Source organism: Vitis riparia, chromosome 18, assembly GCF_004353265.1.
Source record: "Vitis riparia cultivar Riparia Gloire de Montpellier isolate 1030 chromosome 18, EGFV_Vit.rip_1.0, whole genome shotgun sequence".
Classification (NCBI taxonomy): Eukaryota; Viridiplantae; Streptophyta; class Magnoliopsida; order Vitales; family Vitaceae; genus Vitis; species Vitis riparia.
The window spans coordinates 616,361-639,590 of record NC_048448.1 but is presented as its reverse complement, the minus strand read 5'-3'; the positions used below and the strand labels follow the sequence as shown (position 1 = coordinate 639,590).

The 23,230-nt window shown below is 34.5% G+C and overlaps 4 protein-coding genes across 6 annotated transcripts; 3 read left to right on the top strand and 1 right to left on the bottom strand.

Annotated features, from left to right (window-relative positions):
• The first annotated feature begins 447 nt into the window (after positions 1-447).
• LOC117906075 (outer envelope pore protein 21, chloroplastic) lies at positions 448-3,845 on the top strand. The gene is made up of 5 exons (XM_034819019.1): positions 448-709; positions 1,218-1,292; positions 1,387-1,539; positions 1,781-1,879; positions 3,597-3,845. The coding sequence occupies exons 1-5, from the start codon at positions 617-619 to the stop codon at positions 3,678-3,680; spliced, it is 504 nt and encodes a 167-aa protein (XP_034674910.1). The 5' UTR covers positions 448-616; the 3' UTR covers positions 3,681-3,845.
• A 4,386-nt stretch (positions 3,846-8,231) lies between these two features.
• LOC117905994 (RING-H2 finger protein ATL80) lies at positions 8,232-9,468 on the top strand. Of its 3 annotated transcripts, XM_034818909.1 has the most exons (3): positions 8,233-8,856; positions 9,169-9,285; positions 9,435-9,468. In XM_034818909.1, exons 1-3 carry the CDS (start codon positions 8,315-8,317, stop codon positions 9,451-9,453), a joined length of 678 nt encoding a protein of 225 aa, XP_034674800.1. In that variant the 5' UTR covers positions 8,233-8,314; the 3' UTR covers positions 9,454-9,468. The 3 variants fall into 3 exon arrangements, with proteins under 3 accessions (XP_034674799.1, XP_034674800.1, XP_034674801.1); XM_034818908.1 differs by lacking the exon at positions 9,435-9,468 and having other exon boundaries at positions 8,232-8,856; positions 9,169-9,433; XM_034818910.1 differs by lacking the exon at positions 9,435-9,468 and having other exon boundaries at positions 8,234-8,856; positions 9,150-9,244.
• A 2,386-nt stretch (positions 9,469-11,854) lies between these two features.
• On the top strand, positions 11,855-15,259 carry LOC117905317 (protein MULTIPLE CHLOROPLAST DIVISION SITE 1). The gene is made up of 5 exons (XM_034818228.1): positions 11,855-12,062; positions 12,230-12,484; positions 13,216-13,382; positions 13,616-14,003; positions 14,789-15,259. Exons 1-5 carry the CDS (start codon positions 12,018-12,020, stop codon positions 14,939-14,941), a joined length of 1,008 nt encoding a protein of 335 aa, XP_034674119.1. The 5' UTR covers positions 11,855-12,017; the 3' UTR covers positions 14,942-15,259.
• A 1,561-nt stretch (positions 15,260-16,820) lies between these two features.
• On the bottom strand, positions 16,821-22,577 carry LOC117906774 (monosaccharide-sensing protein 2-like). The gene is made up of 6 exons (XM_034819958.1): positions 22,117-22,577; positions 21,699-21,818; positions 20,883-21,443; positions 18,911-19,860; positions 17,687-17,874; positions 16,821-17,425 (listed from the first exon to the last, which is right to left on the bottom strand). The coding sequence occupies exons 2-6, from the start codon at positions 21,775-21,777 to the stop codon at positions 16,981-16,983; spliced, it is 2,223 nt and encodes a 740-aa protein (XP_034675849.1). The 5' UTR covers positions 21,778-21,818; positions 22,117-22,577; the 3' UTR covers positions 16,821-16,980.
• Between the last annotated feature and the right edge of the window lie 653 nt (positions 22,578-23,230).

The window sequence follows — 23,230 nt, the reverse complement described above, 5'->3', positions numbered from 1 at the left end:
AAATAAGCCCTTGATATCTGTGGATGGGTCAAAATAATAAGATTATAATGCCCATTTATAAAAAACAATTTCATCATTTTTTACATTTTAATCAAAATGGATATAAAATTAACCAATTGTCCATTTTAAAGGTAAAAATATTGTAGGTGAAAATTTTAATAACAAACATATTTTAAAGCTATTAAAAGGGTGGTGTTTTTTTTTTTTTGAAAAAAAAACTAAAATCTAAATCTATTTATATTTAAAAATAAGAACAGAGGAAATCTAAAGCGATAATACAATTTATAGTTAAAATTTAAAAATGACAATATGCAACAGACCGGGGCGGAGATGAAAATCACGTGACTTCTCTTCGAAACGAGAGAGAGTTTACAACCGTTGGATCAGTAAATTTCTAGAGATCTAACGAGAGTTGGGATTTTGTGTGCCTACCACACCTACCATCCGAAATCGAAGATTACAAAGACCATTCACCATTTGTTGAAAGATTGACAGTCTCCAATCTCTCTTCATATCTAGGGTTTATATTTATCTTGGAGGCTTTTGTTTTCCATTTTTTTTTTATCTGCTGAGGAGAGATTTATACACATATATCTATATATTGAAGTGTGTAGTAATGGAGACTTCCCTCAGATATGGCGGAGACACCAAAGCTCTCAGAATCCATGCCAAGGAGAAGTTCCCCATCGACTTAAAAACCCACTTGCTGGTACGCTTCAATCCATTTTGTTCTTTTCATGTTTGGTTCGTTTGTTTTAATTTGTTGTTCATTCGATTATGGTTTTATCCATCACAGTCGTGGATTTTTATGTGCCGTCTCCTGATTTTTTGGGAGTATAGAATTGTTCTTAATCATGGGTATGATAGAAATGTTCAGAATGCTTACAAATCTTAGGTTCTTGTGTCTAAAATTTGCAACAAATAGTAATACGGAGCACCCCCATTGGCATTCACCCAGAGGTTCCTGAGCTCGAGCCTCCCCGTTATTTTTAGTGGTGTAGGATAGAAGGGCAGACCCATATGAACTGGGGTTTGCTTCGTGGACAGTTGGGATAAATGCCTCCGGTGTGAATTCCTGGTTATATGTATAAGAAAAGAAATAGTAGCATCGAGCTGCTTGATGAGTTCGTCTCTATTTGACTTGTACAGCCTCAATTAAATCCTAAATTCTACTTGGGAATTTTTTATTTTTATTTTTGGTTGTATTTTTTGTGTAGGTTCGGGGTGAGCTAGATACAAGAATTGGAGCTCCCAGTTATGTGAGTGCAGTAATAAGACACTTCTACCCAGATGTATGCACTTTCTACTGATATCTTAAAGCAATTTGTATTTGAATTTTCTGTTTTATTTTTAACGTGGGTTAATGTATCTGATAATCAATTGTAGTTATCAGCCAGCCTTGGCGTAGGATTGCAATATGATAAACATGAAAAGCTTCGATATAGTGTACGTGGAAAAAAGACATTTCCTGTGACAACTGATGGCTTGTTGAGCTTTAATGTCAAGGGACAATGTGATGTTGACAAAGAATTTAGAGAGGTTGGTCCTTTATTTTCACCTTAAGAAAGCTGCCTGTAAATTCAATTGAGAAATGAGCTTTGTTATGCAGATTGCTGGAAGTAATGCTCGTGTTTTAGTTTTGCTCAAATTAAGTTGTTTGATCAGTTTTATTGAAATTTCAGCTGCAGTTGGGACTTGGTTCATCTTTGTATAAGGCCCTAACCTTGTTTAGTTTTTGACATTTTGTTATACTAATAATGTGTTCAAATACTCTTGACAGAGGAAATCAAGAGGAGCTGCTGAATTTAGTTGGAGCATATTCAATTTTCAGAGAGACCAAGATGTTCGGATCAAAGTTGGCTATGAAGTCTTTGACAAGGTATATCTCTCATTATTAGTGATGATCAGTGTTTTCAAAGGTGTTAGCAGGTCCAAAACACCCTGAGGTGTTGTGAAAAAATTGTAACTCTCTAAAGGCCAATCAAAGCCAACATGAAGCACACCTTCATGCGCCTGTTAGGGTCAAGGCGCCAGCCTCTATAGATTTGGGGTGGAACACTTAAAAAAAACACAACAACATTTAACCCCAAAACAGAGAAGAAATTGATTGGAACCGAGAACAACCCCCTAACCAACATTTTACCCCAAAACAGAGAAGATACCTAACCCTAGCTCTCTAGAAAATGGAAATCATACCTCACATAGGTCTACTCCATCACCTCCATTGAAGATTGGCTCTTTCTCCAGTGTTGGTTTCTCTTCGAGGTGCTCCCTTTGTTGTCTCTGCAGCTTCATCTCACTTGCACTCATTTCCTCTCGTCTCTCCATTTTCATTTGTTTATTTTTTTTCACCACCACTCATCTCTTCTCTATTTTCAATTTTTATTTTATTCTCATTTTTTTTTCCTAATATCTATTCTATTTTTGGAAAAAAGGAATATCTTTGAAAGAAAATATTATGGCAATTCACTTATTCTTTAATTTAATTTTACTAATTGGGTTTTTTATGCTTTAATTTAAATTTTTTTACCAAATTAAATGGAACTGATTAATTTGATTTTAATTAGTTATTTATTTATTTTTATGTTTTTATTTAAGTCGAAACATTTTAATTTTATGTGTTTAACTCTATTTGTTATTTTGACTTGTTATGATTTCTTGTGAAAGTGTGAGACTATTAATATGTTTTTTATAACTCTAATTGACTTGTTTTATATTTTAAACATTTATTAATGTTAAAAATAAGGGTTTCAAAAGGCTTACACCTCAATGCTTCGAGGCTAACATCTCAACGCTTCGGGGCTTTCGTCTCGCCTTACGCTTTCACCTTTAAAAACTTTGGTGATGCTTATACATATTTTATTTGTTTGTCTTGTTTTACATTAAGATCACCTTTTAGGAAAAGGAGTTATCTCTTCATTTTCCTTGATCCTTGATAAACTGATTCCCTTTTTTTTTCAACTTCTTTTTGCCTCAAACTGAAATATGGTTTCCCATCTACTAGACTCTACTAGTTCTGAGTTGGGAGTGATAGAAATTTGGCATGCCTCCCCGACAAGAGTGGAGGGTCCAACATGATATAGTTTATGCTTTTAATAACTGCAGAAATGGTTAAGAAAAAAATGGAAACTTCTGAGAACAGCAGCCTAGAAAACATGGAGCTTGATAGGATGATCAATGATATGATTGTCCAAATAATCACATTCTCTCTATTTCTCTCTTTCTTTGTGATAAGTTCTATATATGACTTCCTAACAATTTTTAGATTAATTCTGTGAATATTGTCTCACTAAAAGCCTAAGGTTATCTGTGTTTGTTATTGAATATGTTTACACATATAGGACTGAAACCTAAAGTCACTTCATTCCTTTGAACTCTGGTTGAAATATTCTTGTATCATGTTTATTTTGATGATTGAATTAAAGTGGGATCAAATTCAATTAAAGTAGTTTCCACCTTTTAGCTGATGTACGTTCTGCACCATGTTTTTATCTTTTTTCTTAAATATTAGACTTTGCCCCTTTCTTTATAAGTTTGGACATTAGACTTGCCTTTATTTACTTTCTGCTACGTCTTTTCAATCTCTTCTGTTTCAGGTTCCATATTTGCAAATCAGGGAAAACAATTGGACCCTCAATGCTGATATTAATGGTAGATGGAATGTGAGGTTTGACTTGTGAGATAAGCATAAGTTAAACATATTTTTTCAAAGGTGATCATATGTTCTCTATAGAGAATAGAATACTTTGTTTCTATTTCAATTTCTGAGAGACAGCTGATGAGCTGAACCTGATTAATTGGATTACTGCCTTGCATGGGTCTTAAATGAATTTTCTTTATCAACACTTCTGCTTCCTTGTGGGGCTATAATGGTTCCATGTTTTCCGCCCACAGGAGAAGGGTCTGATCTGTCATCCTTCTTTTAGGCTGGATTCCTTCAGATAAGGATCATACGCTAAAAAATATTCCTACGTCATGAGGTTAGGTAAACTATCTAGGTCTGATTCCAAATTATGCTGTGTATGAGAGGTGGCCCTCTTTTTATGATTTGCATTATGGTGTTTTAAGACCCTACTACAAGATCTCTCTCTCATTTTCCTCCTCTCCCCCACTCCAAATATAGATCCTCATGGTCCCTCCTAGCTGTTCCTTTCTAACAACACCATGTAGCACTGGAGAGGTCTTATTCTGCCATTCCATTCATTTTCCTTTTAGGCTTCTTTATCTGGTTTGGCTTTGAGCCCCCACGCTTAAATGCTCATTTAAGGTGGTATGAACTTTGTTGTCTCTATGGTGGGATGCTACCAGGTTCATTGCATGCGTGTTGTGAAGATGCTCAAATTAGTGTCATGTCAAGAGAACAATCATCCTTCACCTCTTTGACATGAGGATGCATATAAAATCAGGCATCCAAACATCCATTCCTTGTTCTGTTGACACGATTGGCCATTCCACTCATTTCCCTTTTAGGCTTCTTTATCTGGTTTGGCTTTGAGTCCCCCACTTCAATGTTCGTTTCAGGTAGGAGATTTGTCGTCTCTATGGTGGAATGCAACCAAGTTCATTGTATGTCTGTGAGAAGATGCTCGATTTTGTGTCATGGTCAGGATAACAATCATTTTTCACCTCATTGAAACTAGGATGCATGTAAAATCAGGCATCCAAACTCCCATTCTTTTGTATTTACAAAACCTAGAAGACGATAAATTTCATTTCACCAGAGACATACTCAACCAGCAAGGTCCATTTTCCCCTAGCTCCTAAACAGCCCATTATGACTCCTCTCAACTCTAAACCCCTGTAGAAATTCCATTTGTTTTTCTCTTTAATTCCTTTTCTCCTCTCCCTCATAGAGGAAGACTCAACCAGAAAGGGAAAGAGAGGTGGAAACCCTTGATGCCTATGTGAAGAAATGTGATTTAGTCAGGTCAAAAATCAAAGAGCCGTGTCCAAGTGGGAGTGAGGCCAAAGATAAGCTTATATGCCTTCGAAAATAATACAATGATCATTGGTGCGGCTGCTGCAAGTCAAGGTCAAATTTACATGGAAAGGGGAGGGCAGAGAAGGGGGATCATATGGGTGGCAGGGCTGATGCCTGATGGGGCCTCTTACCTACCATAAAAGGGTCACAAGGGCAGAACAAGCATGTCAAATAAAGCTTAGGTCTTGATACCTACCTCACTACTTTCATGCCTTTCTTGCCATACTCCCATGTGGCCTCAAGTCTTCCACTTGTCTTCATCCATTTTCCTTTACTTATCATTAGTTTATTGAAAACACTTTGCCCGCATACGGAAATCTTTTCCCCTAAACCGGCTCTCTGGGAACTTCATTGTTCAATACATCTTGGAATTTTGTTACACCCGGTTTTCATTTGTGGAAAGACTCTACAGTCTTCTTTGAGAGTTTTCAGTTTACACCCATTTTCATTTCTGGGAACATAGGAATTTTCAAGTCAAACATCACATTTTAATATATAATTTGAGTCACATTTTACATATATCTATCAACAATTTTACTTTATATGTTCAAAGAAGATGGGCATTTGATGTGATATAAAAATAAAGTGATCTTCGTGGCCGTCGAAATCAATCTACCATTTGTACAAAATTTTCTAATCTTATATTTTCTTTTTGGAAAATCCAATATAAGCTATTGATATGTAGAATCAAATTTGACTTCGAATCGATCTCTCTCTCTATATAGAATTTGGGTATAAATAAATAGGTTTTTTTTAAAATATATATATATTTGACTTTTTTTAATGTTAAAAATAATTTTTTAAAACAATTAAAATGTAATCTCAACATGATTCTCATCTTATTAGATAATAATAAAAATAATAATAATTTATGGATTTTTCAAGTTTTTAAAAATATTTTTAAACTAAAAAAAAATTGTGGGTTATAAGTGCTTTTTAAAAATAGTATTAAAGGAATGAAATGGGTTGTTTTTTGTTAATGGTTATTTTTCTGTTCATTTCTTGAAGTGATCTTTTGATTCGTGATGGTTATTATCGCGAAATGATTCTTTGATACCACGGAAATCGGAATGAACCTTTCTTTTTGACCATGAACTGTGAATTGTTAGGAGCGGAATGGGAATTGAGTTGAGGAGAGATGTTCCCCACTCATGAGAAAAACAAATGGTGGGTGTTATTTTGGATTAAAGAGAAGGATTTACTACGTGTCGTAAGGAAAGAAACGACGCAGATGAGTGTGGAATCAGAATCAGTAGAAACTACTTTTATCATCATTCATCATCGCTCTATGAGCTTTATGGAAGACAAGGTTACGTGTTTGCTCTGGCCCGCAACCCCTCGCATGTTACTGCGGATTGGTGACAGGTCTTTGCCACCACCTTCTTCTATGACTAACAATCACCCGCATTTGCATTTGAAAATGCTATCAAATCCTATGAAATCGAATATGTTTTGTACTCCCGACTCCAAATTCGGATTAATCTGCATTATTCTTAAATCAAAGCATATAATTTGAATTCTCGTTTTCTTTTATCTATACAGCTAAATTTGATCATTAAAAGAAAGTACATAGAAATAAGAATTGGATTTTTTTATTTTTTTTTTGATAATTGTCTTTCATATGTAATAAGATAGATGATAAAAATATACAATAAAATTAGTATTTTTTAAGATAGGGCAAGAAAGATAAAAGTGCCTTAGTTTTCATTTTTGTTTTCTTTGTTGCCATTCCCTTAACCAATTTCTCATAAACAAATCAGGCTATGATTTTCTTGCTCATATTTCATCTAAGCATCTGCTCATTATTTTCAATGTCCATGAATTGAATGTTGTGTTTCCAAACCTAATAATGGGTTTTGATTAAAGAGCATTGGAATATTACTTCCTTTATTCTTGTAAGACAGGAGATCACTAATTCCAAGGATCCATATAAAGACTTGATAATTAAGTAAAGAGATCATTTATTAACACAAGAATGAATGATGTGTTTATTTTTTTTACTTAATTTTAAGTAGAACCTTAATGTTTAATAATGTTAAATATTAGGTTGTTTGTTTTTATAATATTTTATTTCTATTAAGTATTAAAATATAAAGAAAAATCAATATATTATTTTTTCTATTTAGAAAAAGTTACATATTTTGATTTTTTTATTTAATAAAAATTTATAATAAGTCATAAAAAAATAAAAAAGCAAACCATGAAAATAAATTATTTTTAACAAAAAGTCAAAAAAAACAAATACCTTAAAATGCACATTAAATCTTCAATCAACTTTGGGTTTATGTGATCGGGCCTCTAGCTTATAGGTTAATGATGATATTGATGTGCAATTGGTCCTTTGAAGCATGAGCTCATGCATTGTCATCGAATGGGAAATCCATTTCAAGTAGCCGCTCTAAGGTGATGGAAATGTGAATTATTTTGATGGGAAGTTTAAGCTTTGATAGCTTTTTGTTTTTTACTTTGACAAAAGTTAAAAATTGAAAATGAAATTATATTCATGCTTAAGCTTAACATGAAAACAATAATTTTTTTTAACTTATATATTAAGTTTTTTTACAAGCCACAAATTCTTTGAGTAAAGTAATTCCAAAAAACTTTTATTATTGATGTTGCAATCAAAATTATTTGACCGTTCAAAATCAATAAGTTAGAAGATTGTGATGTATTTTATTTAAATTAAATATTCATTTTCATGTGAAAAAACACTTGTGTTGGTTCTTATTAACAAAAATAATTTATTTTTAACTCTTACTCGATATGTCTTTTAATTTCTATGTTCATATGCAAGAATTGTATTTTAAAAATCCTTTAGTTAATGATAGAGATGGTTAGGATATTTTAAAAAATTATAAAACCTAAATAAATTATGTTTGGGCGTTGTATAATATAGTTTTTATCTTGATACTTCTTGAACGGGTGTTTTTACTTTCAAATGTTGTTAACGTTTCAAATAGGGTTTTCATAATTATATTTTTTTAAAAATAAATATGGGATAATTTTTTTTTTATTAATGACAGGTGGTTTGTCTTGTCTACATTATTAATGGATTATAAAACAGATAAAAAAAAAAAGTTAAATAGTGAATATAATAATAAAAAATTTAAATACCAGAGAATTATAAAATAATAATAATAAGACAAAAATAGAAGGATGAGGCAGCTCAAGTGGTTAGGCAGTAGGCAGTAGCCGCCATCCCTCTTGTGACTCTTGTACACTGTATAAATAGAAGGAAGGGGCCAACACTTACTGATCACTTCAATAATTAAAACATTAAAAACTTTAAAATTCTCTAAATCTGAGCTCTCTTCCTCTCTCCTCACAGGTCACATGACTCATCCGTCTAGATTCCTCGGCGGCGTCAACTCCTCGGCGACCGCATCAACTGAGTCCGCCGCCGTCGACTCCGACTTCGTCGTCATCCTCGCCGCGCTCCTCTGCGCCCTAATCTGCGTCCTCGGCCTCGTTGCAGTAGCTCGCTGCGCCTGGCTCCGCCGGATCTCCGGCGCAGCGAACCTCCCGGGCGGTTCCGCTCCTCAAACTCCGGCCAACAAAGGCTTGAAGAAGAAGATCCTCCGATCCCTCCCGAAGGTTACCTACGCGGCCGAGACCGCCGGAAACCTAACGGACTGCGCTATCTGCTTGACTGAATTCGTCGGAGGAGACGAAATCCGAGTGCTGCCGCAGTGCGGGCACGGGTTCCACGTCGGATGCATCGACACATGGCTAGGATCTCATTGTTCTTGCCCTTCGTGCAGGCAGATTCTGGTTGTTGCCAGATGTCAGAAGTGTGGAGGAGTTCCAGCAAGCTCCAGCAGCACCGGAGCTGAGACGGAGTCCAGATTGAAGGAGAGAGAAGACGATGTGAATAGGTTTCTACCTTAGCTAGGGTTCCTCTTCCATCAAATTGAATGCTTTCAACTTCCAATCAATCTAGGGTTTCAAAAAATCTGTAGTCTCTGAATATGTAATTTCTCAGTGATTGTTTTTCTGTGCATGTAAAATATATTACCAATGCGTTAGAAATTTCAAATGATTCACCACATATTACCAATACGTTAGAAATTTGAAATGATTCACCTCTTGCCGCTCCTCCTCAACCAAAATCAAATTGAATCACATACATACATAGAGATATTTATGATTTAACCTTTGAAATTAACAGCTTTGTTGTGGAATGATAGAGAAGCATTTGACTGCGCCCCACGGAATCGAGAAAAGGAATGCAGCGGTGATGGGTCCTGTAAATGGAGTCGGTGGTTTCTCCTTCTCCATCTGCGTTCACGCCTTGGGCTCTTGCGGTGCGTATTCTTATCCCCATTGAACACCACTGCCGACTCCGCCCTCCTTTTCTTTTTTATTTTTAGTTTCTTTATGTCAATTTGCTAACTCTTTCGTCTTCTGTATGCTTTGACATGTAATCCATCTATATATATATATATTTTTTTAGAGAATGGCCTTTCTCCTAGTTTCGTCTGCTCTACTCGTCTTAGAGGTTTGCTGGTACGTCAGGAAAACATAATTCAGAGTTAGAATTTACATTCACTGAGAATGAGAATTTTTTAAAATTATTTTTCATTATAGAAGTATAAATTCTACACTTATTAAGATTTTAATTCCTATGTTTCATATTTCTATTTTTTTTTTCTTTTTTTAATGGCCACTTTTATCATGTATTTCCCCGTATTATTAGAAACTTTGGGGGATAATTTTTTGTTTTTGCTTCAATGAGTTGAAGTTTAAGCACAAGCAAAAATCATAACTTTAATAGAGCAATATCAATATCGATAATCTAAAAATATTATTAAATATGGAATTGCTTTGTAAATAAGCCAGAACGGAACTTCTCAGATTAAGTTCTTTTAATGCCCGGAATTGCTTTCAAAAGAAGCTAAAAATGTCACTTCCTCTTTTTCAATAGGATCAATCAAATAATATAGAAGATTTTATTACCCTGGAACCTGAGAAGCCAATGATATAGGAGTTTCAAAAGTTGAATAACATCAATGCAAAAAGTGTAAACTTTAAATAAAAATATTTTTACATAATTTTTTGCTTTTTAGAAAAGCACCTTATACAACTGAAAACTTACCATAACGCCAACAGCCAACAGCTTTCATTCAAGAATCCTTCACTTTAGTCAAATCAAATCAAGGTTGGAGATTAATTAAGATAAACCCTAAAGCCCTTTAAAGTTTGGTGAGAATCCAAATAGAGCCAATGGGGCATATGCCAAATGAGAAGACCCAAACCCCAATTGTCCTAATGCCCAAAAGAAACCCCAAATGAGCACTTTGTGAAACATTAGAATATCAACAATATGTTACTCATTCTTTTTAATTTGAAAATAAAATATTCTACATAGAATTCTATGGTAGGCATAGTGACAGAAACTGCATAATGCATTAACTAAGCAAATTTGTTTTCTTTTTTTAAAATATGATGACACTAGTCAATTAGCCCTTTTAAGATCTCATTAAATAATTTACTTAATTATTCCCACACAAATTAAAAAAAATAAAAAAAATCCATTCAAACAACTATCATCTTTTTCTGTCTTGACCTAACATAGATGGTGTTGGTCCAACCTACTAGTGCTCTTTTTTCTTGATCAATATTCCATTTTCTCCCTTTTCTTTGGAGCCGTCCACTTCAAATAAAACAAAAAAAATGGAGGGACCCAACCATGTGGCTAAAAATATGATAATAGTTGTGTGGTGCTCACTGCTCACAAATGTACCCTATTACTAGACTGATTACGTTTTAGTGCCTAATGAAATATTATTTTTGGTGGCCATGCTCTTCCACCCCCCACTTTGTATTAGGTACGTAGTATAGCCACTACTGCGATAATTTTTTATTTTATCATAGGAAAACTCAAATTACTATGCTTAGTTGTATCCTTGTAAAGTACAAGAAAAACGACAATAAAATACAAACAATTTTAGAAGTTTTTTTTTTTCATTTCCAAATAAAATAAAATGAAGTTTAAATTAGTATTTTTTTTTTAAATTGAGTTTAGAATATGAAAAAAGTGAAAATATCAATTTGATGTATTCAGCGATTTCTTTAAGAAAAGGTGAAAAACGTTTAAAAAAAATAAAGAACATATAAAATAATAAAATAGTATAAAAGATCTTTTGGGATCCATGAGATAAAATTAATATAAATATTATAAATATAAAAAATATTAATACCAATTAAATATCTCATATATATTGAAATCAAATATCATTTTAAAATATAATATATGTATTTTTTTTATTAAACTGTAGATTGTTATAAATAAATATATTTTTATATTAGAAGTTAATTTATTTACTCCATTAATAATGGAAATATTAGAATATTTTTATTACATCATTTTAAAATAAAATATGAGAAAGAAAATTAAAAAAGGCAATAGAGTAATGATAATGTGACATATTACTCCTTTTATTGTATTTTATATTCAATAAAATTCAAAATTAAATGGGACTTTATAATTTTTTTTTCTTAAAAACAGTTTTTACCTTCAAGGAAAAAAAGTAATTTGGAAAAATGAAAATAAAAATTTAAAAGTAAAAACATTTTTGAAACCAAATGCAACATTAATTTTGTTTTGTTCCCCTTTTTCGCCTTTTGTTTCTCTTATATTTTACTTTCAGCCCCAAACGGAGCATTAACAAATGTTAAAAAAAAAATCTGTCTCAATTTAACTCTTAAATTTTTTTTAGGCATCCTTTCTTTACTGGAGTGGACTGGGCTTGGAATATCAAGTTACAAAATGAGTTAATTATGGATTTGGGTCGACCAAAGCCCATGAGAGTCTCATGGGCCTATAGTATACCGCCTGATTTCTAAACGACACCGTTTAGCCTGATCCCATCCCATGAACCTTCGCAAGCGAGTGACTGCGACTGGGTTTGAGGTTTAGAGGAACGGTAATCTTCCAAACCCTAACCCTAGCGCTGAAATTTTCATCTACAATGAAATCTCAAAGAACCGAAACCCTAAATTCTATTTCTTTCTTAGTGTGAGACATTAATCCCAAATGGCATTAGTTTGGAATCCACAATTTCATTCCATTTCTTCTCAGGTGAATATATTAATTCCAAATTCCTTTTGTACTTTTTCACTTGCATTTTCTGTTTGGTTCTCGGCATCTTATTCAATTTTTTTTCTTTTCTTTCCGGATAATGAAATGGAGGGCTAATGTGTCTCTTTCTTTGTTTTGCTTATGTTGGCTGAAAAATGTGGTTGTAGCCCTCAATCTGCGGTTGGAAGCATGGGATTTCTTCAAACATACTTGAACTTAGAAGAGAATTGGGGTTAAGATATAGTCGCTATAACTGGGTTCAACAAAGGACGGCTCGAAGTTTTCTGTTCAGAGCCTTAAGCAAGTCTGCGAATTCTGATGAAGATAAAGTTGTTAAAACCGAGACAGAAATCGATGGTTGGAAAAACTCAATTGGAAAACTTCAAGAAACGATTAAATCTTTTCCTCCTGTTGTGTTTGTGGTAAAATTGGCTTTTCTTTGCTATCTTTATCATGATGAAATGTCTTAAAATCCATGCACTCTGGGCGGTTTTAGAGCTGTAGTTTGATCATTACCAATTCTCTGAAGTATTGTTATTCACTGTAATGTTGTGTTTGGTAAACGGGAATAAGAATTACAATAAAAGGGAAATGGAGGCGAGGGATCAAAATCCTGGCAAGAGTGGGATTTGGTTTCCTATGGAAGGAACTCCTAATTTGTATTCTCATTCCAGAAAACAATTAAACATAATAATGAGTCAAAAGGAATTGATTTCCTATTCCCATTCTTTATTCCAGGATGTAAACAGGGTCTATGTGTGAACTTGTTCAAGCTCCTTTTTTCTCGGGATTTAATCACTAGATGCATTTTAACATTAGTTAGTGCCGAGTGTACAATTCTTTTGCAGGTGAAGGATGTTTACTCCTTTGGCATGGTTATCTATTGTTAAGTGCTTTGGACAGAACTCCTCCTCCTTGGAGACTCACGGAAAAGGATAATAATCACTAGTTATTGATTCTGTATAATATTTTATTTGTCCCTATTCATTTGGCAGGAAAATCAGCATTTTCAAATATTTACCAATTAATGGAACTTGGAAGATATTATGAATATTTGGTTTTGTTTGGCTTTGCTTTCTTTGCTTACTTTTTTGGGATAAAATACTTACACCTTTGGGCATATCTTTCTTCTTTGTATTTTTATTGGTCTCAGATGAAAAAGGATGTGGGAATAAATTTGGCCATTGGATTATGTGTTGCAACAACAATTTTGGTTGTTGCCGTCAGAGTATATGTGGCAAGGAAGGTGAGTAGCAGCCGTCCTGGTTCTGTTGCCGATCTTGTCAGACGTGGTCAGCTGAGATCTGATAGAAGAGGCATGTATGATACCAATCCTTAACAAGTACCCACTTCTACCTCCACATGGTGCAATTTGAAATTAAAAACTCCTGAACTTTGTTGATTTTCATGAGGCCTTAAGATGACTGTTACATGAGCTGTCTTTTTGGAAACTTATGTTTTATCATGCTGACGCATCCTGATGTTTCACATAAAGAATTTGGTTATGCCATGGTTATGATGTGTATTAACAATGTTTTGATATCTATTCACAGCTCAAGTCCTCTCAAGTATGAAGACCCATTTAATAACCCATTGGTGAAAGTTGGTAAGAGCAATTCCACAGTAGAAATGTGTGGAAAGGTGTATCGGTTGGCGCCGGTGACTCTTACAAAAGAGCAGCAAGCAATCCACCAGAAAAGGAGGTCACGAGCATATCAGTGGAAGAGACCAACCATGTTTCTTAAAGAAGGAGACTCAATACCTTCCGATGTTGACCCTGATACAGTCAGGTGGATTCCTGCAAATCATCCTTTTGCTACCACTGCTAGTGAAATTGATGAGGGCTTGGCTCAAAACAATGTCTATCAAAAGCATGGTGTTCCATTCCGTATTCAGGCTGAACATGAGGCACTGCAGAGAAAGCTGGAAGCACTCCAGAGTGTGAGTATAATTGAACATCTTGTTGTTTACTATCATGAAGGGAAAAAAATAGCTTTACGCTTATAATTATGGCTTTCTGAACATTATACCCACTAATGAGGCAATTTATATAATGTATTTCTTTAATCTATTCCACTGAATTTCAAGTCCAACAGCAATGCTGCTGCTACTTATAATATGTTGATTCAAGTCACGGTAAATGTTTTATACTTCACATAACAAAAATCCTATAATCACAATTATCTTGTTGAAGTAGGGATACACAGCAAAATGGTTGGATATTTAAGACATTGAATCCAACAATAAAGGGTTATGAACTGACATGTTCACATGCTTAAAAAGTAGAACGATTTGATGATTTTGGAAGATAAAGTTTTAACACGTTAGTCGAGAACATTGAATTTTTTTGAAAATGTTGATGTGAAATCAGATGATCCTTGATCATTGGCAATCAAACACTGTTTCTTGACTTCAGTTCACTTGTTTAATTAGATGAAAAGACTTGAAAGAAGTTTGATAGAGGTTTGTTCCTTTTTTCCAACCACAATAGGATTGTTGCTTGATAAACCATTAATTCTCATATATAGCTTTTTTAATCTCTTTCTTCTTTTGTTCCTTTTTAGACAAGTACTGTTCTGTGCTCATCTTGGCATTTAGTGCTGTGCTTATGTACATGCACCCACTCATGCATAAAATGCTCTTTTGCATATAAATGAATTGATTATTATAATGATGCCCGATCTTGTAGAGCTTGCTTTTTGATATTATTTCCTTTTTCCTTTCAGGAGCAAAAGCTCAATAAATTAGTTATTGATCCCACAAATGCTAAAGATTTTGAGAGACCATTCAAACATTTAAAGTCACACGAGCAGGCAGGACAGGGCCCCTCTAATCGCATAGGGAGTGATTCTTCCCCGGAGGAAACGCAGAAACCCTAAGCTGCCAAGAGTCTTTTATCGCTGTCAAATTTAGTAGCCTTCATCTTTGCCGATGCCTAAGTCCAGATACTGATTCAATGAGCATCGATTTTTTGAATTTTAAAGTTGCTGGTTGGAGATACCTATTTGGAAAATCTGAAGGATGGAGTGTAAATAGAAGATAGTGTTAAATATGTCCAATCTATCTTGTTCTTTTCAGGTGGCAATGTATTCTTATGGTGCCTTGTGTCTGTTGCAAGGCATGGTCTAGTTATATAGCCTTTATTCTGAATCCAGGCTTGCAATAATTTCTCACTACCAGTCTCTGTTTTTCATGAACTTGTGATTGATCTTGCTAGTTGGCCCAATTTGCAAAAGACCAGCCCAGATACAAAGAAAAAAATGTGTCTGAACCTCATGTGGCAATGGGTTGAACCTATTAAGGCCCCGAATCAGAAGATGATGAATGTTTGTTCCTAGATTTGATATTCACAGCAGAAAATGGAGAAATCCTGAGAAGGGATTTTGTATATTCAATTTTTTTAAATAGAGGTGGACCAATGTTGTGTATCAAGTTTATGAGCTAGTTCCCTAAATGGGAAAAATAGAGAAGCAGTGAAGTTTGAAGTCATGACCTCAAGTGAAACACGGTTTTAATTTCATGCTAAGTTACAACCAATATAAGAATTTAATGCCTTATTTTACTAAAACCCAAACATAACTTCTAAAAGTGTTTGGATTATTGTTCTTAATTCCTGGTCTTACACTTCTCTATACGATTTATTCATATTTAAGAGAAGTGTAGAGGCTCATTTTTTTACACAACATTCAAGTCACTTTTTAAGAGTATTTGACAGAAATTTTTACTTACGGGTTTCATACATTTTAACATAATTTATTTATTCTTACTCTTTTAATGGGGAATTTTTTTTTTTTAATTTCAAGTTTTAAAAAAATATCATAATCATTCTTCCCTTTAATTTTAAGAAAAAGTGAGTCTTATCTCACTAATTTGAAAAAATATAAAAAAATAGAATTTCTAATTTTTATAAATCAATTTTATTTTCATCTATTTAAAAGTATATTAAAATACATGCATTTTTTCATAAGTCAAATAATTATTTCCTGAAATATCATTTTACTTGGTAATATTAAATAAAATTATCCAAAATTAATTTATCATTTTAATTTGATAAAAATATTTTACAAATAAATATATTATAAATTTTTTATTATATAATGTGATATATAAATTACTGTGAAAAAATTCTCTAAATCCTCTAATGATAAATAAAACCTTCTAATTTTTTAATTAATAATAATTTTATATCTTGTATTATATAAATTCCCCTTATCTTCTCTTATTTTTTTAATAAAATTGAATAAAAATTTTGGTAGTTGACATCAACAATAAAATAAGAATTTTAAAATTTTAAAATAAAATTAAAACTAAAATATATTAATTAAAAAAATATAATTAAAAACAAAAAAAAAACTTAAAAATTTTAAAAATAAAATATTTACTCCTATTTGTATTTCCAATCCTTTTGCGATATGTCTATATTTTCCATAAAAGTGTTTTAATTAAGTGAAAGTTAATATTTTAGTTTTAGCTTTATTTTTAATTTTTAAAATCTTTTATTTGTTAATCTTGAATCAGTTCTCACAATAAAAATAAATAAATAAATTATTAATTAATATTATTAATCATTGAGTAAAAGGGTAATTAAAAGTGCATGTATTTGTAAAAATTGAAAATAAAACTAATTTATAAAAATTGGGATTGTTTTTTCTATATTTTTTAGAATTAGTAAGTTAAAACTCATTTTTTCATGACAACAAAATGTTATGACTGATAATTCTACTTCTTCTACCACCAATTATATAACATGAAAAATCATATACTAAAAAACGGGAGTGCCCCGTGATAATTGCAATTTGATATTATTAAAATTGCGCGACCATCAAAATATCCACACTCCCACAAAAATATTCATCTCATATAAAAGGGGGAAGAAGAGCAGAATCCCCCAACAAAGTGTTCAAAGCTTCCCCCGCATTCAGTCATTCTTTGCTGCAGTAACCTGCCTTGCTCCAACTGCAAAGAACTCAGCAATCACTTCAAGTGGCATGCCTTTTGTCTCGGGCACCTTCAAGAACACAAACACCCAAGAAATCACACACACAACTGCATAAATTCCAAAGATACCCGTCAACCCGATTGAAGTCAGCATCACCGGTAACGTATAGGTGACGATGATGTCCCCAATCCAGTAAACTAGCGCGCATATGGCAATGCACAGGCCTCGGACCCTTGTGGGGAAGATCTCAGAGCAGAGGATGTTAGGGATTGGTCCATACGCCGACACAAAACAGCAGAAATAGATGATAACACATGCAGTAGAGATCGCTGCATGGATCACTGTGGTCGTGGTCACAAGGTCGCCGATGACTAGGACGAGAAGTGTGACGATCAGCACAGGAATTGTAGTGAGCAGCAGGCGCCTGCAATTATGTGAAAAATGTGTTGGTCCAAGGAAACTAGACCTCCTCCCGAAGCTGATTCTGATGCTTAGAGAGGTGGATGCAACATGACTATAGCAATATATTTTCTCTTTCCAGCGATTTTTAACAAAAGGGATGGATCATTCAATGATGAGGAACTAAATGTGGAAAATTCATTTGATTCGTGTTGTTTTATTTATGCCTAGCATAGGTTAAAAGATCAGGGAAAAGAAGAAAAAGACACGGAAATAAGTAAATTACCTTCTGCCGACAATATCCATGAGCTTCATGGCGACGACTATACAAGGAAGCATCAAGAGGGTTGTGAATGCACTGATAAGGAACGATGCAGACTCCGTACCAAGCCCCAAGCTCTCGAGAAGAACTTCAACACCTGCCTCCTCAAGAATCTGGGGAGTGTAGTACAAAACTCCATTGATGCCAGAGAACTGCATGTGGATTAATAGAACACATAAACTTCAATGGAAAAAATACAAGCAAGAATAAAAGGTTGGTCAATCCCAGTAACTTATAATGAGGCAAGAAAGCAGATAATACAGAGCATATTGAAAAATGCACTAATTTAAATAAAATTCTATTTGAACAGTACAAGCGGAAGACGTAATATTGACATGTATGAAGACCCATGACTTGATTGCAAAATACGAACAGGTTAATAGATGAATGAATTCCCACAATGAGTCTCACAAAGAACGTAGAATTAGCTTGTTACAAACATCAAGTCCTTTGAGGATTTTAACAAATTGAAAATGCACTCTAATTTCAGTGTAACACAGGTGTAGTACACAATACAACACAAGAAAGGAATTCAAAAGAGGAAAAACAAGCACTCCCACTCAAGTCTTCCATCTAAATAATGACACCATGACATCAAAATAGAAAATGCATGATTTACTATAAATTGAGCCATCTTCAATAGGCCTTTATCAAATGATAGGCTCTAAGCAAATGCTTAGGTGAGAGAAAGAGAGGGGAGACTCAGAAGAGTGAGTGAGAACTGTTAGCTACTTATGTAACCTCCTGGGGGCTTGCAGAGAGAAGTTTAACAAATAACAACTGAGTCACATCTAAAAGAAAGAGATTCCATTTACTTTCACATTAAGCAAAAGTCACATTCAAAGTATGTGGTCTTAGTTCTGTATAAAACCGCATTCCTTGAATGCAAATTTTAGCTGTGCACAAAGTAAAAAAAATGTGATCATACATTTTTTGAGGTGTTTATATATATATATATATATATATATATATATATATATATATATATATATATATATATATATATATTAATTTCTAAATATTGTACGGGTAGGAGACACCCCAAATTGATCCACATGAATAAGTTGGCATCACACCAGCTGGATCATCTACTTTCATTTTGATTCAATGAGCCCTTGACTGCCTTTATTTTAATCAGCAAGAGCAAAAATGGAGCACTAGAGTAAATAAATTGAAACTATTTCTAACCTGCTGAAGTATCTGAATTCCGGCCCCAACAAACAATGCATGCTTGACTCCTGGTTCAAGAAGAGCAGCCCACATTGGCCCTCTTGAAGCAGTTTCAGCTGGGTGAACCATTGCAGGTCCAACTGGATCCTGATCCATAAGCTCCTTAGAGTAAAGAGCAGGCTGACTCACTAGAGCAGCAGCCTGGATATAATCGCCCTCTGCAGGAACATCTCCACCAGGAAGTGAAACAAGAGACCCACGTCGGGATCCGGGGACTCCCTCCTCATGCAAATAAATCCTTTTAAATCCTCCTTCCTTCTTTCCATCTTCACCTTCTCTCTCAGACCATTTCCATGCCAACTGCCAACCACCACCAATTCCCATACCACCAGCTGCCTCACCAGCAGTTCCTTGCATCAGACTGCTATGACGCCTCATGCTCATTATGCTGCTATGGGAAGGAGGGGGCACCATGTCCTTTTCCATGCTGCTTGTCTGGCGAGATATTAATGGACTATGCAAATCATGGTCAGAGTCTCCCCCACCATCTGATGCGTAGTCTTCACCTTCCCGCTGTAGGCTCTCTTCATCCCACTGTTCAGTTTTAATCTGAGGATCTGCTGTACTGAACATGCTGCCAAAATTGGGAAAAAGCATGCTTCGCATACTTCCTGTTTCAGGGAGCTTTTCATGGACACTACCGAACAGAGTGACGAGAGGATCCATAAGAGGCAGAGTCTGGGTTGCCAAGCTTCCTTGGCGAGACACAAGACTAAGGGTACTCTGTCCACCAGGAACAGGTTTGGCAACCCAGGAGAGGCCAGCTTCAGGTCCATATAACTTGATTTGGTCTTTCACAGCATCTGGATCCTGATCTTCAGTAAGCTCACCAGTTGGCCCTATTATGTACTCTTCTATGGATGTTTCACCCCCAATCCCAAGACCCTCAACCAGCAAAGCCATTTCAGCTGTAAATCAAAGAAGCTTCAGCATAGTCCACATGATAAATTAGTCATAAAACTGTTCATCCAAATGAAAAGACAAATGGTCTGTTTTCCTAAGGAAAAAACAGCAATTTAATATTGAATACAAACATAACTGACAAGCAACCAATCTGAAACTTGAACAATAATGACATAGTAAATTCAATAATTTCTTTAGTTAAAAATGATGATTTCTGTAAGTCTGTGCTCTTAGACATAAATAACTGTCAACAGAGCAGAAAAGAAGGATCCTTTTTTTTTTTTTTTTTTTACAATTTGATTGAATCCCAAGCAATCACTAACAAAGAACTTGTAACATTTAATATGAATCCACTTGCCTAACTGACCTTTTAAGAAGGTTCTGCTAGAATTGAATCCAAATTCAAGTATTTACTACAGTGATTCCTTTTAAGGTTACATTTTCTTTATCGTCTCACTTTCCCTATCAAGTTCTGTAGATTCGGTATTGAATAAATAACTGTCAAATTTTGTAGAATCCAAATTGAATAAAAAACCAAAAACATGATTATACAACACATTAAGGCATTTAATTATAAAGCCACAATGCAATATATACCCTGTCATACATCCTATTCCCAATTTATGCTAAAATATCAACAAGTCTGAGTATGAATCGGATCTTCGGGCTCATAAGTTTGCAACGAAAATGAAGAATAGTGCCTGGAATTCCAATCAGATAAAAGATTTAATCAAAACATCATTTTGAGCCTAAAAGAGTGTCAAAGGTTAAGAGTCCAACCAAACCAGTGTAAAGCTGGGGAATGCCGGCCATCTTTGCACCCTCAGAGCTTAGGTATTAGTACACACAACAGACAACAAATCATGCAAGATCTTCTATATGCACATTTATTTCAGACAATCTTGCACCATTTAACATCAAAGTCAAGTCTACCGAGTAGATCCATTAAGTCAAGCAGAGTAACGAAGCTCTTGGCTCAACAAAGAAAAAAATTATGAATACAGAAAGGTAGCAATAGAAAATGAACCTGAAACATCTTCCCTGCCACGTAATCTTTGAAGAACCTTTTTAGCCTCAACCATCCTTCCTTTACTTACAAGCCACCGTGGGGATTCGGGCAAGTAAAATACTGTCAAAGCAAAATAAAGAAGGGATGGAATTGAAAGAATCCCAAGCATTAACCTCCAGCTTGGTGAGCTTAACAATGACATCCCAAAAACCATGCAGTATGATAAAAACATTCCACCAGAACCAGTGAATTGTGGAAGAGTATTTAATGATCCCCTTATATCTGCTGGGGCAGTCTCAGATATATAAATGGGAACAAGAGTAACTGCTAGACCAATTCCAAATCCATCAAGTAACCTAGCTATAAGTAGAACATAGACATTTGGTGACCATAACATTATCAAACCACTGATAAAATAAAGCATTGATGAGACTATTAACATTGGACGCCGACCAATCCAATCCGATATGGCTCCTGAGCATGTTGTGACCAATGTGGCTCCAATGAGGGACATAGCCACAACAAGCCCTTCTACAGTGCTTTCCAAATCAAGCTCCTTCTTTATGTAAACAATAGCCCCTACAAAAATCACAAAGTATTTCATCAAACAGTGAGATATGGAGCACTGATATCTAGAACTCAATGGGACTGAACCCCTCAAACAAATACAGTAACCATGGAAGATGAATTTAAAATTTGATTACCAATGGGCATTGAGTACCACAGATAAATAATTAAGGAAAAGGGTTTTTCCAAATCTTCAGACTAGATTCAAAAACCTGAAAATTCCAACACTACTTGATTCAGATTTAAAAATGAACAAAGAACAAGTACCTGCAATAGTAGCATTATCCCATCCTTGCAGAAAGTTACCAATCGCGGCTGCAATAGCCACTAGCACAGCTCCGTTCATGGTTTCTCAGCAATCAACTTTACTCCCAATCTTGGCCTAACCTGAAAAATAAAACAAAAACCCAAATGACAGATCCAAAAACCAACCATTCCACCACAAAGCAGATCTCAAACACTCATCAGTAACCCTCTTCACTTCAAAAAAAAGGCACAAGGGTTTGCATCCACTAACCCTATACCCCCAAACCATGAACTCACTCACTCACTATCAGCACACCCACATACGCATCCCCATATGTCAATACAATTCAAAACACAAAGAAGTAGAAGAAGCTGGGAAAACCTATCAAGATTATCAGACCAAGCGCACCCAGAAACTTAGATCTCTTGGGCTGCTTACCTCTTTGAAGGCACCAAAATCAGAGAAGGGGGCTCGAGAAAGAGAGTGTGTTGAGGGCGAATCTGGAGAACTAGACAAATAAGAATCAAGCGTAACCGTTGAGTTCTGGAGAATTTCATGCCACTTTAATGATCTCTTGTATGACAGATAAATATCCACACAATCGAGCTGGCCTCTTGGACCAAATGGGTGTATAAGGACAAGAGTACATGATAATTTCCCTAAAAATCAACGAAAATTGTGAAGAGGCATTTAATTGATAGAAGATGAGAGGGTTTCCCCAACGACTCTTCAATATCTCTTACCACTTCACTCACTCATACTCAATTTTCAGGTTTCTCAGATCCAATTGGGTTAGACCCAGAAATCCCAATCTCAGAAACCTCAAACCCATAAAATAAAAAATTCAAGGAATAAAAAATTAATTAATTAATCCTGAAACCTACTAATCTTAAGTTTCCAAACGGTCCAAACAAACCAAAACAAACAGTACCACCATTTTTTTTCCTTTCTCCTTTTATTTAATCCTGAATAATATATAGAAGAAGTTGGTGAACACTGTACTTGGTCTGTAGATTTTTCATTTTCTACCCTTCAGAAATCAGAATGGACAACGACCCTTGTTTTTTTCTCCTTTTTTCTTTTTGTTTTTTCTATTTTTTTGCCCGGATTTTTAAATAAGAGACCTGAGTTGTCCCTTTGGTCAGTCCAGTTTCTATTGTTTGAAGCAAGAGAAAATCCACCACCAAAATCCAACGAGAAAAGGGGACGAATCCCGAGTAAATCTCCATGTTTGATTCAGAAAAACCCTCCTAAAATCCTAATATGTATAATTTTCCCAGATTAAATCAACCTTCTCTTTTTTTTTTTATAAATTTACATTCTAAAAATTAGAATTGTTAGATGCTAATCAAAGTAATAAAAAACAGTGGATGAATAAATATCTTCAGAAAAAAGCTGCATGATTACTACTTTTATGACTTTTCAAAATTGAAAAGTTGCGAAAAACTAGAAGGGTCTTACACCAAAGTGTAATTTCCACCATGGAATCCATAGAAAGAAAAAACCTTTTAAGATCTTGGAGTCTCATCAGAAGACTAAAAAAAAAAAGAGT